The sequence below is a fragment of the Myxocyprinus asiaticus genome, chromosome 35, assembly GCF_019703515.2.
Source record: "Myxocyprinus asiaticus isolate MX2 ecotype Aquarium Trade chromosome 35, UBuf_Myxa_2, whole genome shotgun sequence".
In the NCBI taxonomy this organism is placed as follows: domain Eukaryota; kingdom Metazoa; phylum Chordata; class Actinopteri; order Cypriniformes; family Catostomidae; genus Myxocyprinus; species Myxocyprinus asiaticus.
The window spans coordinates 37,300,832-37,324,348 of NC_059378.1; the positions used below are offsets into that span (position 1 = coordinate 37,300,832).

At 38.8% G+C, this 23,517-nt stretch overlaps 1 protein-coding gene across 7 annotated transcripts in view; it reads left to right on the forward strand.

The window, feature by feature from the left end:
• The first annotated feature begins 1,936 nt into the window (after positions 1-1,936).
• The window catches only part of LOC127426070 (calmodulin-binding transcription activator 1-like), a 507,664-nt gene continuing 486,083 nt past the window's right edge, over positions 1,937-23,517 (forward strand). For 6 of the 7 annotated variants that reach the window (XM_051672554.1, XM_051672555.1, XM_051672556.1 and 3 more), the window contains exons 1-2: positions 1,937-1,965; positions 5,206-5,307. In XM_051672554.1, the coding sequence (XP_051528514.1) occupies positions 1,941-1,965; positions 5,206-5,307 (127 nt within the window). In that variant the 5' untranslated portion in view covers positions 1,937-1,940. The remainder of the gene's footprint in view (positions 1,966-5,205; positions 5,308-23,517) is intronic. The other variant, XM_051672558.1, reaches the window with a different exon arrangement.

Here is a 23,517-nt window from a genome sequence, read left to right on the forward strand (position 1 = left end):
GATAATATTATTGATAACATATTATTATTTTTATTAATTATCATTTTAATATAGAATATATTTGATTAATTATATTTTATTATTGTTTATTAAGTTATCAATAACATAATCTATTAAAATAATTAAGATTATTTTTATTTATTGTTATTATTATTATTTAAGGTAGAATATTATTGATAATTTATATTTCATAATAATTTTTATTAAAGGGATAGTTCACCCAAAAATATAAATTCTCTCATCATTTACTCACCTTCATGCCAATCCAGATGTGCATGACTTTCTTCTTTTTAACACTTTTGAAGAATATCTCAGCTCTGTAGGTCCATATAATGCAAGTGAATGGTGACCAAAATTTTAATCTCCAAAAAGCACATAAAGGCAATGTGAAAGTAATCCATAAAACTCTGGTGATTACATCCATGTCTTCCGAATCTGTATATTAGGTGTGTGTGAGAAACAGATCAACATTTAAGTCCTTTTTTAAACTATAAATTCTCCTCCCTGCCCAGTAGGTGGCGATATGCATGAAGAATGCAAATTGCAAAAAACAAAAGAAGAAGAATGTAAAAGTTATTAGTTATCAATGGTATTCTCTATTAAAAGCCATTACAATAAAAATTATAATTTGAATAGAGAATATTACTGATAACTTTATTATTATTATTATTATTATTATTATTATTATACTTCGACAGTAATCGGTTATCAACTGGGTTACCAGACTGAAATGCTAACAATATAAATTACTATTTTGATTACATTTAAATAATGAGTCAAAATATTTGTTTTAAGCCATATAAAGTTTACAGCTGTCCCTGAATAAATTATACAAATATGAACACTTTTCCAGTAATAATAAAGATATATGATTAAAACTGCACTCACAAACTATATACATATTTATATATGTTCAGCCATAATTGCTCTTTATTTCCAACTTAATATTCAATTTTTTTACTTTTGCTTTTAATTTTGTGATTCCATTTTGAGCTCGCAGAAATAACATTTCATTGCCAGTAATTTTTGTTACATGCTGCGTAAATATGCTTCTTATTAGATTTATTTTCATTTTGGGAAAACAGTAGACTCATCAAGCTCCGGCTGTTTCTGTCCTATGAGTGGAGCTGTTCTTTCAGCACCATCTCCTTCAGCACCCGCGAGTGGACAGCGCTCAAGAACTCATGAACGAGCGTGGACCCTTCACGCACGACCTGAAACATCTTATCCAGATACTTTTTTTCACTGGCGTCACTGACGACAAACAATAACCTTTTAGAGTAAAACCCGTCATCTTCACTGTGCTTACACCCCTACCATTCTAAGTCCAGAATCTCTAAACATCATCTCCTGCTCGACCAGCAGATTAACGACTTTAACATCGCTATTAACATCTTATTACATGACACAGTGGGCCATGTTATAAGCGGCGTTATAAAATAAAATAATGTCGTTTTTTTTATTGTCATGCCGCTCGGTGGGCAGAATGGAGTGTCTGCCCAGCATAAATTAATATTCGTTATATTGTAACGATTTAAAGAGACACATTTTGAGATTCATTACATGTTGCTGACTTTACGTTTTGCTTTTCATTTTTTGCTGGCTATATAACCAGTTCCATGGTTTCCCCCTAAATTTGGGAGTAGCATCCAGTCAAAAATCTTACTGGTTGCTGGATTGTAAAGGTGTCTCCTAAATAAAATGAATTCACCAATGGCGTGGAGGGAATGGGGGAAAAGGTGGGATATGGATTTCGCAAATTCATGAAGCATCACATTGTCATTGTCACAATGGCCGCACTTTGCGGCCAATAGCAAACGCGATTCACGGACGCGCCTCCCGTCTTTCGCCCCCTCCTCGAGCCGCGTCCTCGCCGTGAACGCGCGTGGTACCCCCCCTGTCGCGAGGAGGAGGAGGAGGATGTGGTGCGCGGAGGGGAAATGGCTGCCGAAAACAAGCCGGAAGGTAAGAGAGAAATAACAAGATAATTATTTTTCATTTCGCGATTTTAGCAACATTAATGTCCAGATGAGGATGAGGAGGCGCGGGTTGGCGCGCCAGCGAAAGTCGGTGACATTTTCGTTCGGTTTATGTTTATCGCGAAATGGCAAAAAAAGCTGGAGCGCTGATGGGATTAGCCATCTCTGAGACAGCTATTAAAATAACGGGAACGGAGTTAGGTAATCGCGCGCTGCGCTCATTAGTTGACTCCTTTCATCTCAAAGCACGCATAGCGGGTTTTCAAAGTGACACACATCCAAGTGAAGCAAAGCCACAGCATTCATTAGATAAAGAGAAATGTTTTATCTCATAACTGAGCCGCGCACATGAGCGCATCAGACGAAATGAACGCGTGAAATGACTCGCGGATGGTTCAGAGTGGGATTTCTCCACACCGCTGATAAACACGCAAAGGAAAACAGCTCCGTTAAGTCAAACGCGGTCATCTACTTCATTTTTCTTTTAGCACTGAGCAGGGCGACGCTTTTAACTCCAAAAGCGATAAATGTAGATTTATGGTGATGCTCTAAAACGTGATTGATTTCTTTTCCACCTCCCACCAGAATCCCCCCTTATAGTGACTGAACCCACAGAGAGCTGCTCGATATGCTTCAGTCTTGTGTGGAATATCTTCCTAGACTCATGAATGTCTGGCCGCTCCTGTTTTGAAGCTGTCAGCAGTTATTTTTGTACATAAAAACATTTTCGCGCGGGATCGGAGAAGACACTATAGGAAAATTAAAGCGGAATTTTAATGAGGCAGGAAAATGAAAGGTACGTATCTCTCCTTAAGAAATGGATTTTGAGACAGCTATGAGTGGAAGCAACGCTTATTTTCTCATTTACTATAAACGTGCTCTATATATGCGGATATAGCGTTTGTTTTCTAAAAAAGTTCACTTTTTTTTTTTTTTTTTTTTTGCATGCTGTGCCGCTTAAAAACTGAACAAAGTACGATTTGTGCATCATTCCTTGTGCATGTATTTATTTAATATAGCCCCAATGTCTTTATTCTTTGAGATAAAACGATATTGCATCCGAATATTTTTAATTTATTTAAAACAACTCGTTTTATAGGCCAATTATTCTATTTACTTGATCTTTTTGCTAAACTTAATGTTCATACGGGCAGAAATAAAATGTAGACATTTAGTTTGAATCTAAAGCATCTTGGGAAACAAATGCTAAATTGTTCAGTGATGTTGGAAAATTGGGTTTTGAAAAGTTTAAAATATTAACCTCGAGTTTGTCAATATTGAATCATTTATTCAACTGTTTTTTAAGGCAGTCAAGGCACTTCTCTTCCACAATAGCCACAAGGTGGCGGTATTGAGCTTAACAGATAACCCCCCCCCCCCCCCCAACCCCCACAACACACACACATACAGAATAAAGAATTCAATCAAAGTGACGAAGTTGCCTTATGTGATTTGGGTGAGCTTGCAGAGTGCCTGTGTGGGACAGTAGCGCGCATGTGAGCATGTAGACGAACAGGAATTTCTTATAGAATATATACATATAAATTACCCATGACTCTGGATCTATAGACATCTTACAAGTGCTTTTTTCTGTGTTTGGTGTATATCTTCATTTTTGCTATTGCTGAAAGATGACCTGGCCAGAAAAAGGTATTACAAAACCTTACTTGTTTTACTTTATGTGCACTTTTATCTAAATATGCTTTGCTCTTGTGCCACTTCTTAGTAAGAAAACTGTCATGATGGAAGGTAAGTTTGGGGACAGTAAGATTTCAGGCTATTTTACCCATTCAAGCTGCTACAGAACAGGAGAAAACATTGCCTCTTTTGACCTGAACGGCATAAAACTGTGTCGTGCATTTTTATCTGACAGTCTTTTGCACTTGCCATCTTCATGGATCAGTTCTATTCTCTTCCTCCACACAGAAAATGTATTCTCCAGTGGTTCTTGCCAACATGATGGCAGCTTACATACCAGGATGTGTTCCTCTCACTACCCCCCTTTCGGATTCGAGATGTTTTAAAGTTGTGTCTTGGAGTGTTTCCTTGGCATGGAAAGTGTATGATAGAGTATTTTGTTCTGTCACATACATGCCCAACTCACTTGTATTGTGCTGAGAACTGCAGGCTATGCAAGCTAAACTGTATATTTGGATTCTCATCAAACCTCAATTTCTCTAATTTATCAGAGAAGCAGAATCTCATGGTGTGGTATTGCATAAAATTGAGCTCCTGGGTGTTTCAGATCCATGCTTGGCATTTCAAACAACAGCACTCTCATTAAAAAAATACAATTGATACAAATTCAGTTGCGTAGTGTTATCTAGCTTCTCTCAGGTTTTACCTAGCTAGATTACATGGTAAACCTACCACATAATAAAAGGGAGCTGTGTTCTCTGTTGCTATGTCTCCCACTTCTGAAGAAGTTTTTTTTTTTGACTCAATAAACCCTTTTTAAATGATTGATTTTATGGATTGATTCAGCCAACTGAAATGGAGTGTGCAGTGTGGCCAGTTCACCAGCCATCCCAGTACTAAATCCTTGGCTATAACTTAAAGGGTCGATCTGTAAATGAATGACAATGTCCTCCAATGTTTTGACACCAACAAGGGGGGAAATCAGCTCTTTTGGACTAGCTCTTCTGATTTCATGTCCAACAATTTAGGTGCATTATGTCTTGTTAGTTGTTGTACTTTGGTGCTCAAAAGTAGGCTGTTTTCCTGCCAAGCCCATTTACGAATGCAGTAAACCGCTTACCAGAAATTAGTAGAACCACATCATGTGAATTGATTCAATATTTAGATTTCAGATTTAGTCCTTAGCCAGCCTGATTGACTGCACAGCTACATACACACCTTCAATATGTGGAAGCTGGAAAAGCTCCTCTAGGCTCACAGAGGCAAGTGTGACAGCAACTATTTTTCTTTCTCTGTTGACTCGGGACTGTCCTTTAACTTGAAATAAACAAGTCACATGGGACTAGTGTGTGATTTGAAGTGACCTCTGCTGTTTGTACCAATCGGTTTTGGCTGGGCTATGCTTGCACTTGGCAACGCGACTTTATCAAAACGTCACAACATCAATCATGCGGTGGGCTTGTGCAGTTTCAGTGGGCTCAGAAAGCAAGAGTAAATGCAATTAATGAACTCTGCATGAATAAAAAAAAGTAGAGGGCATTGTATTTTTCTCCCCTCACTTTTCCCTCCCCGCTGTGCCCCCTTGTAGGACTGAAGAAAATCCGTAATCCGGATCGAATGTACAGAACCGCTGTTGGTTACACTGGCCACGTTCCTCCTAAGAGTGTCAGCGATGACACAGACAACAACAGTAAGAGAGCTGGCTTCCTTTTCCACTGCATCCCTCAAAACATGCAAACGTTATGTGTTGCTCATTCCCTCTGCCCATTCGTTTACATATAACCTCATTTTACGCTTAGGAAATCCTATCAAAGCATTGAAAGAGGTTAGCCATTATGCAAGAGCTGTATTTGTAATAAGCCAATGTTCAGTTACTAGGTGACTTTTAGTAGAGAAATAGACAAGAGGGAAAGGTGGGGTGGGGGTGGGGTATGTTCTTGGTAGATCAGCTTAAAAAAGCCAGCGTCTCATTTTCATTCAGCTCCATTATAGATGATGTTTATTCTTGCATGGCCATGCTGCTCCAGAACGAGCAGCTTATTTTTGGAAGCAGCAGCTCGTTGTCATGGCTAATCAACACACGGCGCTCTTTGAGCAGCGCCCAGGCATCTGTTTGCGTGGGTGTGGATGAGGGTGTGTTCCTTTTTTTTAAATATTATTTCTCTCTACAGCCAATCTGAAGGCTGATCAAGGCTGTTGCGAAGAGACACTCAGTTAATGAAGACACTACGACATGAACGCTAAGTGTCAGGAGTTCTGCCTCTCAGTTGTTGCAGGCTAATAGTAATTAACAGCTGATGGATACATGTCTAAACCATTTCTGGCCATGTTGGCGGTCAGGGTTAAGGCTAGGGTATGCTTAGTTTTTCCGCATGCCATTCCATCAGGTGCATGGTCAAATGCTCTGCCTTTAAAAGTAGACTCTTTTGAATCCGATGACACCACCACTATTTTAGCACAGTTAACGGCAGGCACATGTGCAGAAGCCATGTATTGTAATAATGTCTAAGTAATATAAGGCAATATTGTCTAGGGCCCTGTTTACCCCTGGCATTAAAATGTGTTTTGGGTGAGCCAATCACAAATGTCTTGTGACCACTTTTGAGGGGAGGGTCTCTGATTTCATGACAATATACTGTACATCAGTAATTATGTCAGTATATTGGGGTTAAAGGTTACTTCCTATTGAAGTTTCACATAACCGGTAAAGCTTAAAAAAGCGCATTGGTTGATTGACAAGTGAGAAGGTGACTCTTTGCTGCTGTTCGAAAGGATGAGCATACGCTACGAGCCTAATGTGGTCACTTGCATTTACAAACACTTTTGACCACCTCTGAATGAAGTTGAAGTGAAAGAATCTCAAAATGTTATGGACCCCATTCACACCTGTCTTTAGCGTTGTCTTGTTTCAAACGGGTCTCTCAAAACGCATCTGCATGGTGTTAATAAGGCCTAGAAAAACTAGGCTGCATGCGGACAGTCTGCTCGTACTGTGCAAATTATGACATTTACATCACGCGTACTGTGCACGAGGCGTAGGAACATGGAAAACCAAAGTATACTTTGGCTTAGGTTTGCATAGCAGCAGGTTTTGGTATTAACTCAACAGTCTTTGTTGACATATGCGGATAATCCAATGATTAGGATTTTCAAATTAAATGTACTGTCGGTTCATATAAAGCATTTTTCAGTGGTAGACATTGCCCTTGAACTTTGAATCCCTGGACATGTTGAAATGTGTTGGAATGTGAGGATAAAAGCAGATCCAGTTCAGGCCAGCCCTCTACATGGACCCGATTTCAGCCTGGTTCTTTTGCTTCGTTGAGCCAAGAAAAGCTTTGGGAGCCAACTGGGACAGAACCAAAATGTCGAAGTGAGCTAATTGGGAGGAATCCTAGTCTGCCGTTCCTTGCCTTCCCCCTCTCCTCTTCCCTTGTGTCCAGTGTAGCCTTTTTACTCCACCGGTGAAAGTCCCCAGATAAACTACACCTGCTTATTAAGGCAGCCACACTGCACATCATCAAGTCTCTTTAGAATATTTCTAGATGTGTTTCTTTTAGGCCTGTGTGCGTTTCATTCTTGCCACACCCTTTCTGGTTCAAGTAATGTATTAAAACATGAATGTACATCAGTTTTTGGGACAAGAGGCACTAGACAAGAAGCAGTTAGCTTTAGGAGACAATGGAGAATTATCCCTAGTCTTACTTCAATAGAAGGATGACAGTGCATTAATTTGCATTCTCATTACAAAGCCAGTATCCCATATCTTCAGTGTTTTATCAGTCAAGGCTTTATTTTCAAAAATGCCCTGGCAATTAAGTAAGAACTTGCTGCCGTACAGATCTTTTAAAATGGGTTAGATAAACTTTTATTGAGATCCAGCAAATAATGAGAGGTTTTGTTTGTGTCAGAGAGAAGCAAACAGTTGACTGAGCTGCTCTACCAAAGGCAAGCAGAGAGACGCTGGTCTCCTGGGAGTCCCAGACACAAACACTTGAGGTCATCCTGGTAGAAGCGACCTTCTTTCTTGCAGGAATTCAAACTCTGAGAGGCTTCTTTGTGATTGCGCAACATCTCGCTATCAAAACAGTTTATGATAATTGTGCCAAGCGCTAGCGTGTCAGGCGTCTAGTGACGCTTCACTTGGCGGAGGCTTATGCCACTCTTCATAACAATCATGCCTCATCTGTGCGTGCCAGCACACATTCACTTTACTCAGTCTCGGGGAGTAAGTCATGACCGAGTCAGTGGAGCATGGCTTCCTTTTAAGTCTTTCTCCAGCTAGTTTACCATCCCTTTGTAGGGCAGCCCTTTGAAGAAGATGGCAAGGTGTTTTGGAGACCTAAATCAAACATAGATTAAAAAGAAGCTGTTTAGCAATTCAGACCTTACTTTAAATGTTTTTTGTGCCTTTTGTACTGTGTAAATGGATATCTTGTGCCATGCTGTTAGTAACACAGAAATAAGGTTATTATGAGTTACATAAAGACTCAGACATCGAGTACATGGTTTTAACAAGGAACCGTTGAAGAGCATAGCAATGATAATATGCAATTTTTACTGTGATGATGGAGAGCGAGAGAGAGCGACAGCTGAAGCAGGACAGAAAACAGGAGCACATTGTTTGCCAGAACTCGAAAGTGCATTTTGTATTCATAGCTCAACTCTTTATCCATTTCTATTCATACACTCATTTGCATGATTGAGTCCATGTGTATTTGAGCATTTCTCATATCCTGTGTCTTGCCACTGAATGCCTTTGGTAGTCAATGTTGCATGGATTTGCATGTTGGTTTTATGCTTCCAGGTGTATGACAATGGTTCAAGCCAGTGTTTGCAATTGTTTTGTTGTAATTCATATCAAAAGCATGGTTCTATATGTAAGTGTTTGCATTTTTTTATATTAGGCCTCAATGTCTGTACGGGTTAGGCAAAGGTTTGGGTTAGGGTGTGTTGAAATGTATTTACATATTTTCCATTTAATGAATACTTGTATTACATTTCCATTATTTGCTAAATTCATTTTTGTTTTAATCAAAGAAATGTAGATTGTTGCAACCTGTTCTATCCCTAACTTCTGCATTGTTAATTTCTTCATCTAGACATCAATATCACACTGATCAAGGATATGAAGTAACATTAAATCAGTTAGCCAATTAAAATGATTTTGATGATTCTTAAGCCAAGGATCCTATGAAATCCTATGATCAGAATCAGAATGAGCTTCATTGCCAAGTATGCTTCCACATACAAAGAATTTTTCTTAGTGACAGAAGCTTCCAGTGCACAAACAATACAACAACAAGACAGAGATAATAAAAAAATATAATAAAAATAATAATAAAGAGCAAATAAAAATATAGTATATATATATATATATATATATATATATAGAAATACACAATAAGACAAAAATATACATATATTTACAAATACAAATCTGTTATATACAGTGCAAGGGAATGTAATGCAGAAGAGGTAGGATATGTTAAATAATATATCTGACTAGGCTGTGTATTGCACGTAATTATAATATAGTTTCAACTATTCTTGAGATGGATAGCCTCAGGGAAAAAAACTGTTCTTGTGCCTGACGGTTCTGGTGCTCAGTGCTCTGTTGCGTCGGCCAGAAGGCAACAGTTCAAAAAGGTAGTGGGCAGGGTGTGTGGGGTCCAGAGTGATTTTACCAGCCCTTTTCCTCACTCTGTAAGTGTACAGTTCTTGAAGGGAGGGCAGGGGGCAACCAATAATCTGCTCAGCAGTCTGAACTGTCCTTTGTAGTCTTCTGATGTCCGATTTCGTAGCTGAACCAAACCAGACAGTTATTGAAGTGCAGAGGACAGACTCAATGACTGCTGAGTAGAACTGGATTAGCAGAACCTGAATGTTTGAAGGTTGAAGTTCCTGAACTGGCGAAGGAAGTACAACCTCTGCTGGGCCTTTTTCACAATGGAGTCAACGTGGGTCTCCCACTTCAGGTCCTGGGAGATGATAGTGCCCAGGAACCCGAATGACTCCACTGCTGCCACAGTGCTGTTCCGAATGGTGAGCAGGGTCAATGTTGGGGTGTTCCTCCTAAAGTCCACTATCATCTCCACTGTTTTTAGCGCGTTCAGCTCCAGGTTGTTTTGACTGCACCAGACAGACAGCTGTTCAACCTCCCTTCTGTATGCAGACTTATCATCCTGGATGATGCCAATGACAGAAGTATCATCTGCAAACTTAAGGAGCTTGACAGAGTGGTCCTTGGTGGTGCAGTCATTTGTGTAAAGGGGGAAGAGTAGTGGGGAGAGCACACATCCAGGGAGGCACCAGTGCTGATCATACAGGTGCTGTAAGTGAATTTCCCCAGTCTCACTAACTGCTACCTATCTGTCAGAAAGCTGGTGATCCACTGACAGATAGAGGTGGGAACAGAGAGTTGGTTTAATTTAGTCCAGATAATAGCTGGGATTATGGGGTTGAAAGCCAAACTGAAGTTCACAAAAAGGATCCTTGCAAATGTCCCTGGTCTGTCCAGATGTTGCAGAATATGATGCAATTCCATGTTGACTGCATCATCCACAGACCTGTTTGCTCTATAAGCAGATGATCTATGTAGTTCTGGACCTTTACCAGAGAAACAAACAAAAAAAAAGACAAGTTTGAGAAGACAAAACTTTCCAAACTCCTTCAAAACACAATTTCTACATAGTGAGATGACATTCATTTAGCTTTTTAATGTGTAAAAAGCACAAAGAAGCTTTGCATTTATAATCCCCTCTCTGTAAATAATCTTCATTAGCCAAATGCCAGATAGCTATCTGGCAAATTATCTATTGAAAGGCGCAGATGTGGCCACTGATGGTGATGAAGGCATGTAGCCAGTGAAGGAGCAGTAGTATGAAGCAGAACAATAGAGCAATCATGACTTTGATTGGTATTGATCTAGGAGTGGGTGGGACGAGTGAAATTGAAACTGACCAGTTGGACCCGGATCCCATTTGAATCAGAAAAGGTGGTAAAACGGCGTGCCAAATGATGTCATGGCACTGGCCGGATGCAAGTTTCCTTTAATGGCTTTAGGACAGCACATTATTCTTTGTTAAAAGGAAATGTGAATCATTGTCAGGCCATTTCCCTGTGGGGGGAAAAATAGATGCATCATATTCACTTTCATTCTTTTATCCCCATCTTCCCTTTTTTATGTTCACTCTGTCATTATAGTTTCTTTATGATAAGGATTATGATCACACAATCATCCTGTCAAAATGCTTTATATTGGTGTGATTAGTTATGATAAAGCATTGCGGCCCAGAGAATTCAGTATTATTCTGAGGTTGATTCTCACAGAACATATCAAGAAAGTGTCTTGGTCCTATTTTACTCCAAAGCAAAAGAAACAAATAAGAATTATATGTTGCGTATAGGAAATTTAGCCTATTTTTAGGGCCATTAAGATTTTTTACATTACTTCCATGACAGTTAAGGTATGCAAATTTTAAGTACCATAATCAGGGCTGTAGCTAGGGAATCCTGGGCCCCCTAAAAGAATATTGATGTGGGCCCCCACCACCCATATCCTATACCCAATGAAGAGTGCTATGTAACCTACCTACATATATAATTACTGTAAACATATTATATACAGGGTTGGGAGGGTTACTTCCACTACAGATTACGGAATACATGCTGTAAAATGTAATCTGTAATGTATTCAGTTAGATTCCTCAAGGTCAGTAATGCAATCTAAATACTTTGGATTACTACTTTTGCACTGGTAGATTTTTTCACTTGTTTTGACTATAAAAAAATCTGCCAGTGCAATAAAACAAAATACACGTTAAAAATACATTCTCTGAAAAAAGCCTAATCCGGATTGGCCTTCTCCCCCCCATCTCTGGAGCGGAGACGCTGCCCTTGCGGCCATTCCGCCAGCCAATGGTCCACTCCGCCTCCTGGGAACCAGGGTAGAGAAGAGGGCAGGGAGAGGGGAGAGGGAAAGGGTGAGCGGGAGAGACACACAGAGAGAGAGAGAGGAGAGAGAGAGAGAAAAACTTGCCCGCCGGTCCCCGGACACGCCGTCGCCTGGTCCTCAGCCACTCCTCCACCCTCTGGCAGACGATAGTGTGTCCTCTGACCCCTGGCAAACGGAACGGCTCCTCCCCTTCCTGGTGGATGGCAGCGACTCCTCCATCCCCTGGCGGATGGCAGCGGCTCCTCCCATTCCCGGCGGCCGGCAGTGACTCCTCTGTCCCCTGGCGGACGGCCGCGGCTCCTCCCCTGCCGGACGGCAGCAATGAGGACTCCACGACAGCGCATCCCTCCTCCTTCCTGGGTTTCGGCACCAGTTTAATGGGTTAAGGATGTGCAAGGAGGAGGCGGGAACCAGCAGAACAGTCAATGTAAACTTTAATGACAGAAATGAATTTAAAACAACATAAAACACATAGACGCACACACACATACACACAGTGGCCGCGTGTATCTCTCTCTCTCGAAATGGCGACTCCGGCTCCCCTTTATCTCTCTCTTCCTTTGATTAGTTGACTCAGCGCCGACTGTGCAACCTCACGACCCGGCCACGCCCTCCTCCTCGTCACAATATTTTTTTACAGAAAATCTTATCAAAAATATGATTTTTTGCCCTAATATCAAAGGTCTTATTAGAGTGGATTTTCTTATATATATATATATATATATATCTATATAAAAAACGATCGTGCCTGGTAACAGGTGAATGTAAAATGGCTAGAAATAGAATTTAAGCTTAGCATAAAGCTAAATGTTAACATGACATTTTACACAAGGTTTATTTCTATTTATGCTGCTCCAAACTTCAAACTTACTTCTCTGTCTACTCATATAAATGTAAAACATCTTAAGAAAGTGTTTCACCGCTGTTCAAATGCTCTTTGGATTGCATCATTTATATGGATTAATGTTTTCCAACTGAATAGACTAATTATAAATGGAACAAATGACAATACAATGCAAAGTAATCTCTTCAGTAATCAAAATACTTTTTGAATGTACTGTAACTTTATTCTGTTTACCAACTATTTAAATTGTAACTGTAGTGGAATACAGTTACTAATATTTTGATTTTTAAATACGTAATCCATTACTCCATTACTGTATTCCATTACTCCCCAACCCTGATTATATTCAAAAATTAATAAAGCCTATATTAAAACAAAACAGAAATATAAAAACAGTGAAAAGTGTTCTAATGTAAGCAAAATATCCATGGCATTTTTATTACATTAAAAAAGCCTTTATTATCATATGGCTGCAGATAAAACTTTTAATACTCCTGGATTTGTGTACAGCCATTAAATAATAAAAGCTTTTTAACACAGAAAAAAGCATAGAGCACCTTAAAGGGATAGATCACCCAAAAATAAAAGTTCTCTCATCATTTACTCACCTCATGCCATCCCAGATGTGTATGATTTTCTTTCTTCTGCAGAACACAATCGAAGATTTTTGAAGAATATCTCCACTCTGGTGGTCCATATAATGCAAGTGAATGGTGACCAGACCTTTTAAAGCTCAAAAAATCAAGGCAGCATTAAATAATCCATATGACTCCAGTGCTTAAATCTATATCTTCAGAAGAGACAGCATAGGTGTGGGTGAGAAAAAGATCAATATTTAAGTCATTTTTACCCTAAATCTCCACTTTTACTTTCACTGTCAAAATGTGGAAAGTGAAAGTGGAGATTCACTGAATAGTAAAAAAAGGACTTAAATATTGATCTGTTTCTCACCCACACTTACAGTATCATATCGCTTCTGAAGATATGGATTTAACCACTGGAGTCATATGTGTTATTTTTATGTTTCCTTTATGTGATTTTTGGAGCTTTAAAGGTCTGGTCACCATTCACTTGCATAGTATGGACAGAGTTGACATACTCTTCTAAAAATCTTTGTTTGTGTTCAGCAGAAGAAAGTAAGTCATACACATCTGGGATGGCATGAGAGTAAATAATAAGAGAATGTTCATTTTTGGGTGAACAATCCCTCTAACTTTACACTGACTTTTATAGCACTCTCTGCTGTTGGATATTTTTAAATGAATGTTTAACGTCTCATTTATATAGGGCTTTTCTGACACTACACTCAAAGCGCTGTACATTGTGAACAGAGGACACTCCTCAACAACCACCAGTATGCAGCATCCACCGGGATGATGCTACGGCAGCCATAGTGCGCCAGTACGCTCACCACACACCAGCTATTGGTGGAGAGAAGAGAGCATAGTGATAGAGTCAATTCATGGATGGGGATTATTAGGAGGACATGATTGATAAGGGACCATGGGGGGAGTTTGGCCAGGACACCGGGGTTACACCCCTACTCTATACAAGAAGTGCCCTGGGATTTTTAATGACTACAGAGAGTCAGGACCTCGGTTTAACGTCTCATCTGAAGGATGGTGCCTTTTTTGTGTCTCTGTCACTATACTGGGGCATTAGGACCCACACAGACCGCAGGGTGATATGGCTGTGAAAATTACTAATTTTTCTAATTGCTAAACAGCACAAACTATAATACAAATTAGTTATGCATATGTTTCACATGGTTTTACATTCATAACAAGGCTACCCCATTACACACGGGCTAAACCAAAATCCAGATGCTGGGTCTTTTTGCTGACCAAGTCACTTATAAAGACTTTGATGTCAAACTGACAGTACTATATTTACTTGTACTTGTCATATAACAGCTGATTATCAACATCCACGTCTTCACATTAGGCTAATACCAAAATTTCAGTATTACAGTAAAATTTCAGTATTCGATAATGCCAGTGTAATTTCACATTTCTCGATACCAGTTTCATGCCAGCAGCTATTCTTGTGTACCGGCAGCTGTGCCGGTATGATGTCCAGGGCCTATCCCGTTTGACATCCCTACTGTGCACTATACCTGTCTCGGAAAAGAATGTCTTGATAGACTGGGCTCCTGCAGCTCTCCTGGCCTCCCGCTAATTCTTTTCTACTCATTTCTGGTACCCAGAAATAGTTTTTTATTTGAAGGTTGAAGTTCCTGAACTGGCGAAGGAAGTACAACCTCTGCTGGGCCTTTTTCACAATGGAGTCAACGTGGGTCTCCCACTTCAGGTCCTGGGAGATGATAGTGCCCAGGAACCTGAATGACTTTGTTTTTATCATGTTCAGCTCCAGGTTGTTTTGACTGCACCAGACAGACAGCTGTTCAACCTCCCTTCTGTATGCAGACTTATCATCATCCTGGATGAGGCCAATGACAGAAGTATCATCTGCAAACTGATATTAGTGTGTGTCTTTCTCAGTCTCCAGTCATTTCCACTACTTTATTTAACTTTGCATCAGACTCACAATGCAGAATAGCCCTAGTGGAAACCAAAACTTTTCTCAGAACAATGTCAATGTCTGAACGCTGATTGGTGGTGTTTACTGGTTGAGGGTGGGAATTTACAGTTTGTTGGTTTGCTCAGCTGTTTGTCATCCTGAGGTAATTTAAATGAATTAATTTATATTAACCATCTGGACTAAACCATTTTTAGGGAGGGGAGGAGAGATGGGTGACATTGATTTGGAGACTTATTTGACCAATATTGCATGTTTTAAATTGAACTCTTAGGCATACAAGCTGTATCAATATGATCATTTAGTCATTGTGTAGGGGCCTATAGCATAACTACTGGAGATTTTGTGGGCCCCCTGGGCTGTGGGTTCTAGAAATGTCACCACCTTTCACCCTACTAGAGACAACCCTGACCGAAATGCGAATAAAGATGGTCATTTTGATATTTTCTTTACGGCAATGCAGAAAAGAAAATATGTTATTTTGATATTCTCATTATCACGATGTGATTTTTTTTACATCATAGAAGTATGGTATAAATGGTACTGACTTAAAGAAGATGATTTTAATTTCAAAAAGACAGTTAAAAAAAAATTACTGTTACTGGTACTGATTACCATCAATTAAAACAATGGGAATTGTAAAAGTACAACTTCCAGACACGTTACGTAATGAAAATTGGGGAGATAATCCTGAAAATAATTTCACAATGCAAAAACAAACAAACAAAACAAAACTTAATGTTACTAAATGTAGACTTCATTGTCTTTATGAAAAATATAATGTCATATATTTTTGTATTTGTGATGAGGAGGAGGGTGTCGCCGGGCCGTGATGGCGCAAGCCTGGCGCTGAGTTGTCTAATCAGCGGGAGAGAGATAAGGAGGGCCGGGACGCCAGTTCGAGAGAGAGAGAGAGAGACGCATGTGTTGTGTGTGTGCGTCTTTGTTTTGTTTGCTGCAAAGCACTTTTATGTTACGTTTTGAGTTATGTTCTGTCATTAGAAGTTTTGTTGACTGCTCAGCCGGTTCCCACCTCCTCCTTGCCCATCCTTACCCGTTACATTATTGATTTAAGATTAAATATTACATGGCCGTTTCCTTGACAGGTTGTGTAAGAATCCCCCAGAATTCAGTAAACAAGGTCTCAGTGCATTTTAGAATGGTGCTAGTGAAACTAATCACAGAGAAAGGTGAATCAAAATAGGAAAACTGAAAGAACAGGTAAAGAAAAGGTTTCCCATCATTGTGGCACAAATGCAAGAGGACACTATCGATTTAAGATCTGTTTTTGTCAGCCCTCTTTATCCCGTCCTAAAACAAGCTTTGCTCTTTTTCTCTGAAGTAATGTTTGTTCAAGCTGCCATGACAGATACAGTAAAACAGCCCTACACCGGAAGAGCTTTTAAAGAGGAGCGGATAAACCCCAGATTAGCACTTAGATTCACATGCTTTTCTGGCTCAGAGGGGCCGTAGAAGTCACAGCAGCCCACTTCCCTAGACTTGGAGAGCACTACTGGGGTGGAAAACAAGTCTACACCTCTTGCCTTACAGCATTCACACTGCAGACTCCCTGACCTTGAGTTACTTCAGTAGATACTAAATCATTTTGACTGACATCATCCAACCCTTCAAGTCATTGCTAATGCAATAGAAATTTTATTGCACCAAAAAAAAAATCCCTCACACACAGCAGAGAATGTGGCGTTTTATCTGCTGGTGGATTTATTAACTGCAGTTGGAGGTTGGTATGCCCAAGGGAGTCAAAGGTCATTATTGAGGGTTTAAACCTCTGATATAAGGGCCACATAAGGTCAGAAGGGATGCATTGGCTTGCTGAAAGAGAGATGAACTGATTCCTTCTCATTCGTCTTGGCTATGTGTAGAAGCTTATCGAAGGCTGCTGGTAATTGGCCAGACCACCATCAGCTCAATTCAACATCACAACTTGAACCTCAGCTGCATAACTACAATCAATGAAGAATGACCTTCAACAAGCTGACTTGGTAATAGGGCTGGGTATCAATACAGATTTCCCAATTTGATTCAGATTCACAAGCTCTTGATTTGATTCCAATTAATTTGGGTAAATTTCAGTTATAATGTCAATTTGTTTAGTTTTTTTAATCACGATTAATCACATAATTTTTCGTAGTTATTTGCGATTAATCACATTTTGAAAGTGCTAAAAAAATGGAATTGAAAAATGCATTTATTTCCTTTTTTAGGAAATAAAATAAAACAATATGTGACAATATAATGCTTTATAAACATTTCCCAAACAAAGACCAAAATGCACTAATTTAACCTCTTATACTCTGGTGCAATTTTTCACACTCAAATTTAAAAGCTCACCATTCACACATACTGTAGACATACTGTATGCTGCCTTCAAGTGCTATCGGAATTATCGTAAAAACGAGTTTCCCACTCGGAAGTTGCATATAAATGACCCCTCAAGTCATAATTTCGACTGGGAAACTCGGAGATAATTTTGATACCCGAGTTTCCGAGATGGGAGGAGTCCTAAACTTTCAACATGGTGGAGGAGAATACGGTTTCTGTGGTGAATGACAAGTTTTATTCATTTTTCGTTTTGGTCATATACATTTATGTATATCAGCAACCATTTGATGAATGTTGTACATTTTTACACCGTAAAAATATCTTGTATTTGACCAAAATTTCATTATCATCAGCAAGCTGAGTAATATTTTTTATGGTGACAAAATAAAAGTTCCTCATGAAAAATAGAATGAACTATACGCGGCATACTCGTAATTACCACTTCAGAAGTGGGAAGTAGGATAATTCCGATAGCACATTAAGGCAGCATAATTGCAAAAATTGGTCTCATTTTTCAGAGAACCCCCCAAATAAAATAAAAAAGATCCAATTATTCATAAATAATATTGTATGTGTTTATAATCTTATGATAAACAAAGAAAATAAATTTTTTTTAAAAAACTTTTCTTTTGTTGTCTTAACTTTGTAAACATGTAATTCTGGTTCTGTTCACTCTATCACAATTTGGAAAGTCTCATTTTATTACACTAGATGGCAGCAAGCACTAGAGAAAATAAATTTCTCTCTTATTCCATCACAATATACAAATATGTAATGTAGGTGGCGCTTTAACGCATTTTAGCCCTTACAGATGTGCTCGTCCATAGACATTCATTATAATTTTCAGTTCAAGCACCACCCTTGTTGTTTCTTGGAATATCTCGGCCTCTGAGTGGACTAGACGCTCAATCTAGGTGTCATTAGAAAACATGTTTTTCTGATGATTTGTTTTGCATGCTTTTCCTTCTGGATGGCATATTTTGTTATGGAAATCTAAGATATAACATTGGATTATTCAGCCAAGCAAGCTCAGATAAGTAAAAAATGGAACACTTTTTTAGAAAAGTCCCTAAGGTAAAGTTATTGGCTACTTGGGGCTTACAGCAGAAGTTATCGGAGCATAAAAGAGACATTTGTATTTGACGACTTAAAGAAATCATATTTCACTTTGTTATTCTTTTGAAAATCTTTTGAACTGTGGTATTAGGGCAATAAAATTAATTGCATAGTCACATTCCTGAGAATTAGAGCTTTCATTTGATATACTGTATGTCCATTTAGGTGCTATGTGAAGGACCTTTGTTTTTATTTAAATATTTCTACCCCATTTCCTCTAGGGGTGTGCTAATTTTCAACTCAAATGATTTGAGGCCTTATTTTGTAAATTTAAGTAACATAAATGCAAAAGTGGTTGTTATCTCTGATAAGTTCAGATTGTAAGCTTTCAAATGATACCTCATATGTCTGACTTGTGTATATGGAGACTTTAACATTTTAAGCGTAAACTTTTTTTGCAATATAGCACCCCTCTTTGGATCTGCCGGCGGGTCCATGGAGTTAAAACGTTTCCCAAAGTCTAAGTGGAAGGCTGACTAATTGAAAAAATGTTTTTAAAAACTTTTTACAATTAATTGCATGTTCATGCGTTAATTTTAACTGCTCTACTTTAAACATAACTTGTTTACATGAATACCTCACTAATACGGTAATTTTCACAGAATTTTGAAGTCTATTTTACCATTTAGCCACGTATCTGCATTATTGCAACTCTGCGAGCACTCTCAGAGCAAAGGAAATAAAAAGCAATTTTTAAGATTCTCGTTATTTGTTTTCTCTCGACTCTTTTCCTTTTGGCTTGTTTACGAAGTACTAGTGATTGTCTTGCAATCGACTGTTCGATCGCGAGCAACATAATGAGCACCCCTTGCATAGAGTAAAAGATCAATCTGATGATTTAAAGAAATGATATCGGGATCGTGCGAATACCCAGCCCTAGGTAACTGGTGTTGTGGTTTGTTAGATTGATAAAATAAATTAGATCTCTCTGGGACCGGTGATCATGTGTCTGTGTTCTTTCGTGTGAGACTGTCTTTTTGTGTTTTCTTTGACCAGATGTGGGCATGAATCACCACTGTCTGTATATTCACCTTTTGTCCAGTGGAAATTAGCATATAGATAACTATACCACAAATTTTCATGCAATGTCCCTGGAGATACAGTAAGTGCGAAGCTTGTAGTATGCAGGTTGGAATGCCAGCTTGTTAAAATACCATGTCAACCCTCTGTGTTCTCCTTTTTATGCCCTCCGTCATATCAAAGCTTTTTCGCTTCTACTTGAAAGTCAAAAACTTTCCACCAAAAGACTTCCCCTCTCTGCTATTACCATTTCCAAGCTCATGTGGCTAATAAAGCAGTTGAGGGAGGATTACTTGTAAAAAAGTTTATCAGCACCATTGATAAATTAACATGCAGTCTCATCCTTCTCCCTGTCCGCTTGGAACTACTGTGCAATGAGCCCTTATTTCTGTCACATTAATTTTGTTTGAAAAATAAATAAATAAATAAATAAATAAAAACATTTCCCTAGATGCACCCTTAATATCTGTACTGGGAGCAGTAAAATGTTGCTTTTCCCTGCATTTTTCATAGGCTTTATTATACAAAGTTTTATAATTAACTAACAGCTCATCCCAATGGAGGATTTGACTTTTTTCTTTTATTATATGTATGACATTTTACAAGGTTGGAAATTAATCAGTTGATAGGTAGAATTAATTGCACGCTAGTTTGCAATTTGCATTTGTTTTTAAAATTCAAATCTAAAAGTTTTATTTTGAGATGTGAACAGCTATGCGGTTTGATTTTCTGGAACATTTCTCATGAGACAGATTGCTTGGTGAAACATCTTTGTAATATGACAGATGGGCAAAAATTCGATCCATTAACCAAGGCAAAAAGAAAATGACGTCACTAATCTCCATAATATTTACTGCTTTTGAGTTTATGTTGTCTGTGCAGATGCCCTCTACGTATTTGCTCTTATCTGTTGTACAGAAAAAGCCCTAGATTTAGTTGACCTCCATTTAAGTCAGTTCGAGCAAAGAAGATTCGATGGTTTTTCTTGAATCCGTGGTCATATCAGGATAGTTTAATGCATTTCCTCCAAAACCCACACTCTCCAAAATGGGATCAAAATGTCATGGCCGGAGCTACACCGACCCTTTTGCAGGCTCGGGTCTACCTTATGATGAGGTAGGGAGAAAATCAAATCTGTAAATGACACCCTCTCCGTAATTCAGACAGGCTCAGAATTTGCTGTCTGAAGCAGATTTCCTGCTTTCAAAGCATCTGTCATTGCACCACTCTTAATTTGAAGAGTTTCAAAAGGCATGTTGGAAGTGTACACCCCACCATGAGCTGAGACAAAAACGCTTACGGCGGGTGAAACGGCACACTTCGTGGAAAATACAGTCCACGAATAAACAAATGCAAACAGAAAATGTCCATCAGATCTGACAATTTAATATAAAAAGAGATGGCTTTCATTAAAAAGTGACACTGGGCTGATGAGGTGTAGAAAGTTTTTGTGTCCATTCTTATCTTTTTACACTTTGCAGTGGCAACGCTCCATCTGTTTCAACACTGTCCCTGTGTGCAGACATGATAGATGCGTGCAGAGTCATTAAAGACGGAAGATGTGCAGAAATCCTCAGAGGGAATATACAGAAGGATGGACCATTTTTGTGCTTGCCTGGGGAGAACAGAAATGTGGCTCTGCAGATTTTGAAAGTAGCCTACAAGATCTAATTTTTGCGCAGTTAGCCTGTTTTGCCATTTAGATGGGTCCACTCCATTAAAACACATTAATTATGAATAAGCAATGTGCATGGGAAATGTCAAGACTAAAAGACACCTTTATGGATGATTGTTCTTTATAAATCCTTTGTTTATTGAGGTACTTATTTGCAATCTTGTTGTGTTGGGTTGTGTTTAGAAACTGATCAATCTTTTATTATGTTTGAAACTATTTTTAGAAGGGTTGTTGACAAATTGGTTGTCCGAGATGATAAAAATGATAAATCTTTAAAAAAAATCTAGTTTAAAACACATACATCAAGTTTATAAAAATGTAATATTGTGTCCATGTTGGTTTCATACATTTATGAAAGAAACATTTATAGTATTTCAATTATTTTGAACCAAAAAATTGATAAAATGACTTTTAAAAAAGTCAAGTGTTGTAACCAATAAGTTAAAGTGATTAAAATACTTTCCTTGCTTTTTGAATACACAAGAGTGTACACAACTTGATCAATAATTTCAAAAATGTTTTCAAACTTGTTTTTCAAAATAAATTATTATTTTTTTGTAAAAATATGATTTTTTATTATGTTTAATTTTTTGAGTCACGAATATAAAGTTCTTAGGGTTACTCCATTTGACATGAACAAAATATATATACACACACACACACACACCTTTAAAACCACCTGCCTAATATCATGTAGGTCCCCCTCATGCCACCAAAACAGCTCTGACCTGTCGAGGCATGGACTCGACAAGACCTCTGAAGGTGTCCTGTGGTATCTGGCACCAAGACATTAGCAGCAGATCCTTTAAGTCCTGCAAGTTGTGAGGTTGGGCCTCCATGGATCCGACTTGTTTGTCCAACACATCCCACAGATGCTCAATCGGGTTGAGATCTGGGGAATTTGGAGGCCAAGTCAACAATGGGTGCACTGACCCAGTCATCTAGCCATCACAATTTGGCCCTTGTCAAAGTCGCTCAGATCCTTACGCTTGCCCATTTTTCCTGCTTCCAACACATGAAATTCAAGAACTGACTGTTCACTAGCTGCCTAATATATCACACCCCTTGACAGGTGCCATTGTAACGAGATAATCAATGTTATTCACTTCACCTGTCAGTGGTTTGAATGTTGTGGCTGATCAGTGCATATATATATATATATATATATATATATATATATATATATATATATATATATATATATACATATACACACACACACACACACACACACACACACACACACTGGCGGCCATAAGTTTGGAATAATGTACAGATTTTGCTGTTTTGGAAGCAAATTGGTACTTTAATTCACCAAAGTGGCATTCAACTGATCACACACACACACACACACACACTCACACACACACACACACACACACACACACACACACATATATATATATATATATATATATATATATATATATATATATAAGTATTCAGACCCCTTCATTTTTTCTTTTTTTTTTTACATTTTGTTAGGCTGCAGCCTTATGCTAAAATGCCTTAAATATATATATATATATATATTTACATGAATCTACACTCCTTATCCCATAATGACAAAGCAAAAACCAGATTTTTAATAACTTTCAAAAATATCACATTTTTATACATCTACACTTTAATTGGAGTCCACCTGTGGTAAATTCAATTGATTGGACATGATTTAAAAAGGCAAGCACCTGTCTATATAAAGTCTCACAGCTGAAAATACATATCAGAGCAAAAGCCAAGCCATGAGGTCAAAAGAACTGCCTACAGAGCTCAGAAACAGGAATGTGTCAAGCACAGATCTGGGGAAGGCTACAAAAACTTTTCGGCTGCATTGAAGGTTCCCAAGAGCACAGTGGCCTTCATAATTCTTAAATGGAAGAAGTTTGGAACAACCAGGACCTGATGATCACTCTGGTTGAGCTCCAGAGATCATGTGTGGAGATGGGAGAAACTTGCAGAAGGACAATCATCACTGCAACACTCCACCGATCTAGGCTTTATGGCAGAGTGGCCAGACGGAAGCCTCTCCTCATTGCACCTAAACACATAAAAAAGCACCTAAAGGACTCTCAGACTGTGAGAAACAAGATTCTCTGGTCTGATGAAACGAAGATTGAACTGTTTGGCCTCAATTCCAAGCATCATGTCTGGAGGAAACCAGGCACCACTCAGCACCTGCTCAATACTATCCCAACGGTAAAGCGTGGTGGTGGTAGCATCATGCTCTGGGGTGTTTTTCTGCGGCAGGGACTGGGGGACTGGTTAGGGTTGAAGGAAAGCTGAACGCAGCAAAATACAGAGATATCCTTAATGAAAACCTGGTCCAGAGCGCTCAGGACCTCAGACTGGGCCGAAGGTTCACCTTCCAGCAGGACAATGACCCTAAGCACACAGCCAAGACAACACA